This window comes from Numida meleagris, chromosome 23, assembly GCF_002078875.1.
Source record: "Numida meleagris isolate 19003 breed g44 Domestic line chromosome 23, NumMel1.0, whole genome shotgun sequence".
In the NCBI taxonomy this organism is placed as follows: domain Eukaryota; kingdom Metazoa; phylum Chordata; class Aves; order Galliformes; family Numididae; genus Numida; species Numida meleagris.
Window position 1 is genome coordinate 1,717,321 of NC_034431.1, and position 11,999 is coordinate 1,729,319.

Below are 11,999 nucleotides of genomic sequence, written 5' to 3' on the forward strand. Positions count from 1 at the left end.
CATTCTGGTGCCGGAAAACACACGAACAATGGAGATTAGCCAGAGCTCAAAGGCCTTTCAAGTGTTTTCCAAAAAGCATGAAACCTCTGCCTCTATTCCTTGCTGACGTCATGCAAAGCCAGCTCACCCCCCACCCCACACTCTCTCAGACATCTGAGAACAGTGAGTGCCTCACATAATTGAAGGGGTTCCTGTCCTCAAATCTAACAAACAATAAGACAACTGAACATCTGGAGGGAACAGATGCTTCTCGTATCTCTAGAGAATATGTTTCAGTGTGCACTTTATGCTACCCAGGGCTGTCTGCTCATGAACAGGAGGAATATGGGTTCCCCGGCAGAGCAGCACCCACCAGCCACGAATCAGGGCTGCTGTTCCCCCAGTACATAAATGTGCAGCTGGTGGCTCATTGCAGTGAACAGTAACAGATTGAACTTTGCTGCTCACCTGATGACCCCAAGCTGCACAGCAAAGACAGGCAGATCTTCATGAGGTATTTTGAATCAGACAGATCCAGGAATAAGTAGGGGTAAACTGCCAGCTGAAGGCTGTGAAGACAGGCATGTACAAAATTAGTGGGCTAACTGCCCCATAGCTGACTCTCGAGAAATTATTCACTTTCATCTCATAGAAGGGCTCTCAGGAGAATGGACTTGCTTGGTTCAGCCTGTGCAATCTCCTGTTAGAAAGAATAATGCAAGTTTTCAGGCTAAAAACAAGGATTAAACCCACAATTACCAACCACAGAAGAGCCGTCTCTGGGTTCTCTACCAAAATCAGTACTGGGGCAGAAGCCTTGTCTCCGCTTGCAGACCAAGCACAGAAAGGAAGAAAGTATATCTGTTTTTCAGCTATGACATCTGTGCACCCTGCTCAGATATCAGATTTTCACTGCCTAGCACCCAAGGAAGCCAGAGATGAGCAGCAGCACAGACCAGTCGAGGCTGCCAAGCCAAGGTTCCATGGGAAGGGCACTTTGAAGATTGGTCATGTGCTATTTTTGCAGCCCAGCCCTGTGTGTTTATTTTGCCAACTGCCAGATAAACTTCAGTCAGACCCTCTGCAGTCTCACCTTAGGAAATAGATGAGTGAGCTCACACCTGCTGAGTGAGGAAGGGAAGATCTGTGCTGAGAAAGTCCCACCTACTGAAAACAGGGAAGGCAGAAGATGTTGCAAGTGGCACGATTCTACTCTTTACTCAGCCAAGACAAGCCCTAGAACTTCAAACTCATGGAACTTTATAGTTCAAACCCACAAGATATTAATCTAGTTCAGTCACTTCCAACATGGTCACTAGGCTGCCAAGCAGCAGCATAGGGAGTTACATAGAAATAATCCTAGCCTGAGCTTCTTGTGGCATCATAAATTGCCTGTGTCGTCAGTCAGCAGAAATCTGAGATGAAATTCTTTCCTTTGCAGTTAATTATTTCCAAGACTTTGCAGAACTGGTGAAAGGTGCCGAATTGACAGCCCTGAATGGCTTTCCATTTGTCCACAGAGACAGACAGAAATGAGCTTACAGTCAGAACTTAAACCTGCTCCACTAATGTGCTGCAAAGCTTTTGCTCGAGTTGGGCTACACTTCTTTCTTAGTGGTCCACACTAAGCAGCTCTGTTGTATGCCCTGGAAAAAATCACAACCTCAAACTTATATAGCTCGTTCACAGGGCCAAACTCAATGAGAATTTTACCCCATGTGTCTGGCAGCCCTCTAAGGGTGAAGCAGCCTCCTCCAAATCCACTGCTGATGTTTATCATGGCCAGGTGCAAATCTTCTTGCACTGGCCTAGAGCCATGAGACCAGCATGTTTTTAAGAATTTCACCCTCCTACCAGACAGTGTTTTTCAGTATTTTGCATTAAATCTTCTGCTGCATTTGATTAGCCTGCAGCAGCTGTTTTCCACTCTCACAACAAATCATAAATCTATAAGCTTATGTGTGAGAGACTGTCTGTGCCGAAGAATGCATGTGTCTGAGAAACTGTGGCTGCACAGTTGCGTGTGAGTCCATACCTGAATGTAGTCTTGAGTGAGAAAGAGCAAATCAATAAACCCTCATGCATAAACAAGTTTGGACCCATGTTGGAGGCCATACAATTACATAGGGTGGCTTATAAAAGCTTGTGTGCGCGCACGTTTAAGAATTCCCACTTGGATAATGCAGACAAATTTGTGTAATTCTTTAAAGGACTGCTCTACACTGAAAGCATGAGAACTAATGTTAATAAACGCTTGATTGCACCAATGGGATTACAGATAAGCATGTACAATGCAAGAGCACTGGAATATCAGAGCACAGGTAAGAAAGCTTTATGAAGCCCTGGCGTGCACCCATCCCTGTGCACAAAATCATGAGCTGATGTGCAGTCGTGTTTGTGGTCGTGTGTACTCAGACAAGAATTGCTTGTTGTGACGCCAAGGTCCCCCGTCCCACGGCCAATTCAGATAAGGAGAGCAAATGGCTGAAAGAGAGGGAGGGGAAACTGCTACATACACTTACAAGAAAAAAAAAAAACGTTATTCAAAGACTATAAAAGGCAAAAGTTTGGATGAAGGAGAAGAGAAAGGGTTGCCAAGTCATTACAAAAAAAAAAAAGAACAACGAGCAAGCTGCTGCCAGGTCCTGGCACGTGTGCTTTTACTTGTATAAATCAGTCACTGCAGACCTATGGTAGTTCTTGCTGACAGGCTGTCAAGCTCCTTGGCTGGGGGAATAGGGCATGTGCTTTACATGCACTTACAGAATAGTAAACTGTTATTAAAAGTGGAAAAAAAAAAATCCAGTCTGATTTCCTTGCGGTTTTGCATGCTCAGCTGTATTATCACAGAACAAATTCACTCGTGCACGGAGTAGTCTGGGTGCATGGAAAACTACAGGCTAACCTCCATGTAGAAGCACTTGACCTCTTAAGGGGATAGGCAGAAACAAAACATCTCCAAGATCTGAGAATGTTAAATGAAGAAATGGTCTTAAGCCACAGAAATGCTGCGTGGATTTCAAACAGCCCAAAGCACTGGGGGATGTGGTTCCCTCATGCTTTGAACTGGACAGACACCTGTGAACGTCTCAGCCTGATTCAGGAGATGGGGAAAGCACCTCTAGGCAGGCTTAGCTCAGGGTTGGGATTGGGCCTACTGCTACGTAGAACACAGACTCATTAGCTGGGCGCACAGCAGAGAAACTGCATATGCTCAGTGAGCAGCCAACAGTCCTGAGCTGCCTGGGGTGCAGTGAAGGGGGAAGAAGCTTGCTGCTTTCAAAGGCAAGGGAAACGGGGAGGCACACGCTTTGTCTGAAGGCTGCTGGGACCCCTGGCATGAATGGACTTTAGACAGCAGGAGTTAGGAAGAATGGGTGCTCAGCTTAGGGGAGCAGGGAATTAAAAGCAGAAAAGCCAAAAAAGGACCTAACAAAAATGTTACATTAAGCGAAGAAATAGATAATTGTCTGTAGAAAACCTGACCAGACTAGTTCTTGCCATATTGACTTTGCAGTTAAGTATAGCCTTGTTGCTGCCTTCCCACGTTACAGGGCATTCATCCTGTTTTATCACTCAATAAGCTGCACAGATGTAAATACAGACATGCACCAGTCTGGACTATCTGCCTGTGTTATCCCACCAAAAAAACATGTCAACAGTCCTGACTACCATCCAGAACCTTCCAGCCTTCTCAAGACTGTATGTCTTTGACTGTATTTCTCAGTTCATGGGGTGCAGGTCCTCACCTGCTGCTGAGAACCTCTGCTTACCTCGTCTGGAGCCTGTTCTCATCACTCCCTACGGCTGATTTGTCCTCAACGGCACATACTCCCGCTGAGTGTTACTGCTAATTTGTTTTAGTCTCGTTTGGAAGAGAATGCTTACAAGATAAAAACAAATTTAAGCATTACTACTAATATTATTATGAAAACATTATGTAAAAAATAACCTTCTTCTAACAGAACAAAACAAACACCAACAACTGCAGCAGCCTAAACTGCAATCCAGACTGAGATCTCATTGGCGCATGCAAGCAGACAAAATGTCACTAATAATTCTAACACTAATTCACAGGGAGTACAAGTTCTTCGGGACACAGACTGTGGATACAATGGAAAAAAATTTAGGAAAAAGAGATGTTTGTGTGGATTTGCAGAGCGAGCCTGTAGCCAAATCAAGCACTCAAGGTTTCCAAATCACAGCTCCTGGCCCCAGCTGATGGGCTCACTGCCTTGCTAGAACGCTCTCAGCACATGTCCAAAACAACACACGAGATGCTCGGAAATGGGTTGTGCTGCTAAGTGTCTCAGGGTGGATCACGGGGAGAAGGTCAGACTTGTGCAAGGCTTGTATGTTAAAGTAGGTCACCGATCCAACCTATCCATTTAGGGTTATATGCCTTACTGATGACTTCAGCATCTAACTGTCTTGACAACACTAGTGAGGAAGCAACGTTGCCAAAACATTAATGGATCTAGGGCAAAACTCAGCCCCGAGCAGGAAGCCAGTGCAACACCCAGGCACCTTAACCGCGTTCAAAACAATGCTTAACCAAGATCTGAAGGGCATAGGAGCAAACTGAATTGTTAGCAAGCATGTTTGTAACACCAGTTATATTCCTGTGTGGTCTCTGCAGTTACACAGTGGCTGGCATCCGACGGGTTCAACAACCATTCTAAATGTTATTGGGGATCACTGCCCGTCCTTTACAGATAGGGACAGCGAGGTGCAGAAAATACCTATCCAACAAACCTAGGGATAGCCTAGCCCAGAGAACTGTCACTGGACTCTTGTTTTTTGACCCCAAACAGTATACACCCAAGCCCAACTGAACCAAAAAACAAGTACAAATACCTCAGCTGTTCAGTGCGTGGTTACCTCAAGCAGATTATGTTCGTCTTCTTTCAAAGGTGTGGCTGTGAACAAGACATAGGGCTTGGGGGATTAAAGGAAGGGGCAGTAAGCGGCTAATTGGATTCTATTTGGAGATGGATTTACGTTGGCTGAATTTTTTCAGACAACAGCATAGTGGAACATGTCACTTGTAATTGAGCTAATGAAACACCTCTGGAGATAAAACAAAAACCCCACAAGCTAAATTCAGACTTGGCTGAGAGAGCTGAAGCTCATTCACTACAAGGTTACGCAGAGATGCAATTGCTTTGTTTAAGGACAGTGGACTGGAAAGGTAACAGCTGAACAGGTTTTACTTTGCAAAATCTGTATGTCTCACTCAAGGCTGCTGGACCAAGGGGTAATTAGGCAGACTGTTTTGTTAGGGACGCTCTTCCAGGACAGGAATCTAAACTCTGCCAATATGGTAATGCAATTAATTAATTCCAGCCTCTCCCCTGGTCTAATGATACTTGTTTTCAATAAACAGAACAGGGAGGGCAAGCTGTTTGCTCCATGGTTATACCAAAGGAACTACACATGGCTTAGCTGAAAGACGGCTGCAAATACCTGGCCTTCTTGATGCACTTTTACAGCGAGTTCCCATTTTCCAGCTTAGCTCCTTTCAGTTTTTAAAAGGAGAAAAAAGAGATTGTTTTCTAGTCTTCAAAGCTGTAGCAAACCCCCACTGACCTAAAGCCAAGCAACCAAACATGACTTGAATGCAAGCAAGGGAGTACTGGCTTCTCAGGCCTGCCAAAAGGCTGAGCTACAGTCCTGCAGGGAACTGCAGCTTCTTTGTGAAAAATGTTAATGCACTGAAAATAAATACCTTGTCTTCCAAGTCAGGAGAAAAGGACACTTTCATAAAATCTTAATTCCACTTCTTTCCCCCTGCACTCCCTTCAGGAGTTTAAGAGCAGAGTTAGGTTTAATGAGAAAAAGGGGACGTACTTGACACCCCTGATAATAAAAAACTCTCAGTGCTGAACACTGTGCAGTTGTACAAATAATATTACGGTTATGAGGACCTCTGTCTCTGAGTGTACAAGAACAGTTCTGTGCCAGCCTCACTACTCAAGAAACCCTGCACATCGTGTAAGAGAAAGCCATAACAGCACATAGTACTACATAAAACATGGAATTACTAAATGAGAAGGCAGAGTGCAGGCTTAGGTCTATAGACCCTGCACACATTGAGATGGCAAGGAGATCCTGGAGGCTGGCTTTTATTATGCTGATAGGAGTGACTGTTGTTCAACATTAGCTGGCTTTATCCTCCTGCTGTGGTTTGCTTCCTCCTCCTCTGGCTTTAGGAAAGAAGACAGACAAGTACCTGCTTGGTCTACTAGCAGCTACCTGGAAAACGGAATGTCTTGAGCTAATGAAGGGATCAAAATAGCCAAGGTGCTGAAGGAGAAGAAAACGTACCCTAGTATGTCAGGCAAGCTCCATTCTACACTGTTAGGTTCTTTGTGTCCTCCAACATGCAGCTTAGAGTCTCCGTGTTGGACAGCAAACAAAAGAAAGGCTTTTTCAGAACACGGGTGCTGCAAACCCACTTTGAGATGGGAATTCAAGCTGGAGGATTTCTGGCAGCATCACTAGGAACACAGACAAAAACAGATCATGCCCAGTTACAGCTCTGTAGCTGATTCAGTGGATTTGTACAAATGGCAGCTGATGGGGAAAAGGCACCACTGCCACTGTTTCAGCTAACACTTCAGCTGCCAGTTCTTGAAAAAAAAAAGAATCTGGTACCTTCCTACAAAATATAATGCTTCTATAGCATTGAGGCAAAGAGGGGAAAAAACAGTAGCAAAAAAAAAAAACCCACAAAAAACCCTACTTAAAACATCACAGACATGGAGAAGAATGATCTCCATGCAACAGCTTTATTGTACTGAGGGCTCTACAGACACTCTTGATCAGAGCCATACTTTAAAGGCAATCTGCCCTGGTTTATAACATCCGGGGAGCCAAGAGCTTGCTATTTCACAGTAAGCACTATTAATTGTTCTAGTTATCATGTTGTGCAGTTTGACCTAACCTACTGATTTCCCTCCACTCCTGCTGCAAAACATCCATCACTTCTTAAAGGGTTACATAGAACTACACAGAAAGGTTCTGGTTTGTGTTAGCTTTATTGCTATAGACTTTAATAAAGCACCCATCACAGTTGCCTAGCCACACAACAGGTCAAAGTCCTATAATTCTTTTCATGTCTCCAGTGGGGAAGGCTAAGCAAAACATAAAATTTAACCTCCCAGTGCCTTATTACTGGTCTGGAAAGATGTCAAAGGCCGTGTGAGCTTTCACTCACTTCTTGCTCCTTTACAGTCCACAGAAACAAACCAAAGGAAGAAAGCAGGAAAGGCAAGCAAGGACAATGAGATGGGAACATAAACCACGCTCCTCATGTCACCTAACAGGACACCAAGGGTAATACGCAACACCGAGTTACTGGATCAGGAAAGACAAGTGTAAACAAGGGGCATTTGGAAACTCAACAGCTAAAATGGGTAGCTTTGAGTTCAGCTTTCTTCCTCAACATAGGTCTATGCTGGGTGAAGCCACTTTTTCCATTTTCAACTCCTGGCAAATCTGGCAGGGAATCCAATACAAAGGCTCACAAAGGCTCATCACAGCTGGCTGTGCATGCAGGAATAGCGAGCGCATTATATTCTGCAGGTTTTCTTCGGCGTTTTGCTCACTGAACCTGTAACATACAGGGTAGTAAATACACCCAATGACTCACACTAATACACACATCAGTGGGATGTGTAACAAACCCATTTTGTGTAAGCGCCTCCAAAATCTGCTACCTCCCCTCCCAGCGGTAGCAACAAGCCAGAGGCTCCTCTGCATCCTCGCATTCTCAAAAGGCAGAGTTGAGCAAAGAGACACATTTGTATCCTGTCCCCCATCTCTTCTTGACTGTAGTGGTCCCTGGATGAGCAGGAAAAATACTAGAGAAACAAAAAAGCCACGGAATTTCTTTGATAAGAGATCCACTCAGGCATTGTTTTCTACATCTGCCTCACAACTGCAAATTAATTCCAGGTTAGCTCATGTCTGTACTAAATCTTTAATGGTACTGCATAGTAATTGCATCCTGCCCTTACTGGATGGATCACAGAAAATGACAGTCAGGTACAAGCCCTGTATAATAGAGGCAGGACTTGGGTTTTGCCAGTACAGCCAGCTGGACAAAGAACTTTCCTGTGTTGTCCTTCTATGAATTAAAGTACTACCACAAATGGGTTTTCACCCTAAGGAAGCATTCCTCTCTGAGATACCAGATGCTGACCGTGCAATGTGCAGCAGCCATGTTGCCTTCAGTTCCACTCAGAAACATCTGAATGCCTGCCAGATGGTGAGAGGAGGAAATAAAGCGTATGCATACATGTATACGTGGGCCTGACCGCAGACAGTGTGAACCAGTGACATTGCAATCGCAGTACTCAACAGAACAATGTGCTAAAGGGTTCTTTGAAAAGGAATTTAAAATAGGAACTCAAAATTAAAATATCGAATTACCTCACTGTCAGATTTAAAATTAAAAAAACCTGCAAGTCTTAAGACAATAAACAAAATTCTGCCTCGACCACAAATAGCATTTTTAAGTGCAGTTCACCGCCTCTGTTTTTCAAAGAGATTTTTCATCCTGGCCTTGCACTCACTTTTGAAAAGGAGGCAGACCTGAGCGTTTTTTATTTGTTTAAAACATAACAAGTTAACCCAAAGCCATTTCTTCTTGTTTGGCTCTTTCTTTCTCTGTATTAGTTTCAATGCAACCAACAAGGCAGTTGCATAACTGTTGTTTATAACTGCTGTCACGTCAGCCCTGAAACTGATCACTGTGACACTGAAGTTACATAAAAGGTTTTGTTAGGATTCTTATTTTTTTCATTTAAATTGTGGGAAGATAAAGTTCAACCTTGGAGAGATATTTTGGTTTCCCAAACCGTGATAGTTTAGTGTCTTTCTCTCCAGTTTTGTTTTATCGAGTGCAAGGGTCTGCTTACCCAAAACCAGTTCTGTGCACCCCGTTAATACACAGGACATAAAATACACTGCGCTGAGACAGAGTAGCAACCAGCAGAAGTTCACAAATGGGTAAGATGCTAAGGAGCAATTTAAGCATATTCCTGGAAAGGCTGACTACTGGAATACTTAAGTGGACTGGGACTGCAATTTACCCTGCTGCAGCTGAAGCCTGAAGGCAGTGGACTGTTGGCCTTCAGCAATGTAGTAGCAAACCCTGAGTAATCACTTCTCCTTCTGCTCATGTCAAAACGTCCTCTCCATTTATACATACAAAAATGATCTTGGAATTGAGTAATCTGTTCCACTAGCCTCTGGTCTCCTTGCTCCTCTCTCTGTGTTTTTGTTTACTCCTCTTTTACTCAGAGGTGTTCTTACCTGGAAGACTTCCACCTTCTGCAAAGAATTCAGATGGTTCCTTTTACCACTAGTGTTCTTTCTAGAAAGTTGAGTGCCCAGGGGCATACTCACAGCTATCTTGGGTCCAAGATAGTCAGAAAGCTGTACTGCACTGCAGTCCAACAAATAATTAAGGACTGTAGTTAGTTTTGGTGTAAATTAATACTGCCCATATTTATTTGATGGCACTTCATGCTTAGCAGTGATCTATAATCACATTGGCTTTTCTTAGAAATGGTCTGGAAAACGTTAGAGTCTACGTGAAGCAAAAACTAAAGAGAAAGCTATACCCAAGAACCATCAACATTCTCCCACTCCAAAAAAAACATCTCAAGACCACAAAATACGTCTGCTTCCTTACGATGAGTATCTTGTCCGTAAATCCCATCTCTCTGTGGAGGAGGTTTAGGGCTGAGTGCAGGATCACATGAAACCACACCTCTGCGATTGACTCTAAATGCGAGAGAAGTTCGTAAGGGTGAAGAGAAAAGCAAAGAGAGGTCCTTGCTGGAGTCCTAAGCTAGTAAGCTGTTTCATCCACCTGAAAACTAACCAACAAAAGCACCGTAATACCAGCCATTTCTGTAGGGAAGCAGCGAGGAAAGTTTGTCAACCAATGTTTTTGTACGTCCGTTGTTCAGAATTCTTTCTGAATGAGCACATGTTGTGTGCGCATGCGTGTGTGTACAGGGGAACAAGCAGTACTCTTTGAGAAAAAAAACTGCTATCTTCTAAATTATGGAAGTATTATGAAACACAGAACTGAAGTATCTAGATTTATGCAAGTATATGAAAGACGAGGAATGTAGTTTAAACCTACGCAGGAGATGTGTTCTCATAGATATCCCCATATAAATCCAATCAGAACTGTAAAAAACAGCTGTATTCAAAAGAGGAGGGAATCTAAGAGTCAGGGACAGTGACACAGACACACAAATTAACACACAGTTGAGCACAGCAGCTCTCTTATGTGGAGATCATTAACTTCAAAACTGTTATAGAAGGTTCAAGTGAGATGCAGATGCCCCATGAGTTGCTCACATAAGTTCACCAGGAGACCTTGTGACTGAGATGAAGGCAACTCATTATCAAAGGCAGTTAAGCCTTTAGAGTGGTTTTCGAACACGTGGCTGTCACTGGGAGTTTGTGTCCTGTTTCTAAAGGATTTGTGAAAGGTAACTACGAAAGCCACGGCTATTATCAGTAAGTGCACGTCTACTGTACAAGAAGGTCCACATCTCTGAAAAAAGTGTTTATATCCAAAAGTCGGAATGACTGAGAACTACTTCTCAGAAGAGCTCTGAGCTGTAACTGAGGCTCTGAAGTGCACACTTACCCCTGCTCTGCTTGCTCATGGTCTCACAACAATCTGTGCTCTGAGAATGGTGATGACAGACTTATGTTCAGTGCTCTGGAGATGCTGCACGCACAGGCAGCTTGTGAAAAACGCTTTATACATGATCCAAGCCAGGTTCCTCTTAGCAGCTTCGTTTTCACCGAGATATCACACATGTAGGAATGGTGCAGTAAGCCCTGGGAGAGCTCTTCCCTGCTATACTACATTCTCAGTAGCTATGAATTCAATCTCAGCCGCACTCCTCTGCGCAAAAGAAATGGTACTTCATTACTGTCAGGAATAAAACGCTTAAATGCTGTAAGTAAGCCACAGAAAAACTTTGATAGTGTACATTTGCTTTGTGAAGGATCTCTAAATGATGTTTCATACTAAACCTAAACATATGGCTGTGCTTTGCAAAAATCCACTTCAGTCACAAGGCTGAACCTCGATATCCATCAAAGGCATGCACTCTAACAGTCTCGCCGTAGCTTTATGACTATATATTCATATACAGTCATACAGGCTTTAGATTTGTAATGGTCTGCTAAACATCACGGCATATTCCTAACTGCAGCCTGACTGTCTTCAAAGCGACTGGATTCTTTCTTTTGCGGGAGACCAATGGAGTCAAAGCCTTTACATTTCAAACCGTAATTCTCTCCAAAGCTTTCCCCAGATACATCCCCTCTTCCAGTTATGCTTTTGATAAAATACTTCTGTCCCTACACAAGGTCCTCAGGAACATGAGAACTTGGAATTTATAAACTCTCAACCCCCTCAATCCAAGGTTCATTGTGGCTGCTTATGCTGCACAGTGGAATGCTTTTCCATTTTTTTTTTCCCACTTCCCACGTCAGATGCTGACTCCTAGTGTATTAATCATGTCAATCTGCTTGTTATTCATACAGGTTACTGAGCAGAGTTATAATCATTTCAGCCAACTAATTAAAACTTCCATTTTCCTACCTGTGCCCTACCTATGTGCTGATCCAGCTAGCATCCCTACTCAGTCAGACAGGTGGGTCTGGAAAAGGCAAATTAATTTAATTGCAAGGGTTGCCAGAAACGGCAGAGGTATATTTTATGTCCCACGACTCTAGGCTGTTTCATGACTACTTTGAAGCTCATGGCTGTGATCACGATGACTGTCTACTGTCCTTTTTAAACATCTTCTGCTTTGACTAATTTGATTAGGCTCATTCTTGGCTGGCTTTCCATCAACAAAACCCCATTCAGAAGATGGCCCCACCGCTTTTGCAGAACACAGCCTAGAAGAGAACATTAACAAAAGGAAATGTAATATACAATGGAAAATTAAACAACAACACGTACTTTATTC

General features: G+C 43.5%; 1 protein-coding gene across 16 annotated transcripts in view; it reads right to left on the reverse strand.

Moving 5' to 3' along the window:
- ZBTB44 (zinc finger and BTB domain containing 44) overlaps positions 1-11,999 on the reverse strand; it is a 64,172-nt gene that overhangs the window by 13,307 nt on the left and 38,866 nt on the right. For 2 of the 16 annotated variants that reach the window (XM_021376299.1, XM_021376285.1), the window contains exon 6: positions 11,684-11,928. The exons of 13 other annotated variants lie outside the window; for them this stretch is intronic. In XM_021376299.1, coding sequence (XP_021231974.1) covers positions 11,822-11,928 — 107 coding nt within the window. In that variant the 3' untranslated portion in view covers positions 11,684-11,821. Of the gene's footprint in view, positions 1-447; positions 549-11,683; positions 11,929-11,999 lie in introns of those variants that run through there. One more of the 16 variants, XM_021376300.1, reaches the window with a different exon arrangement.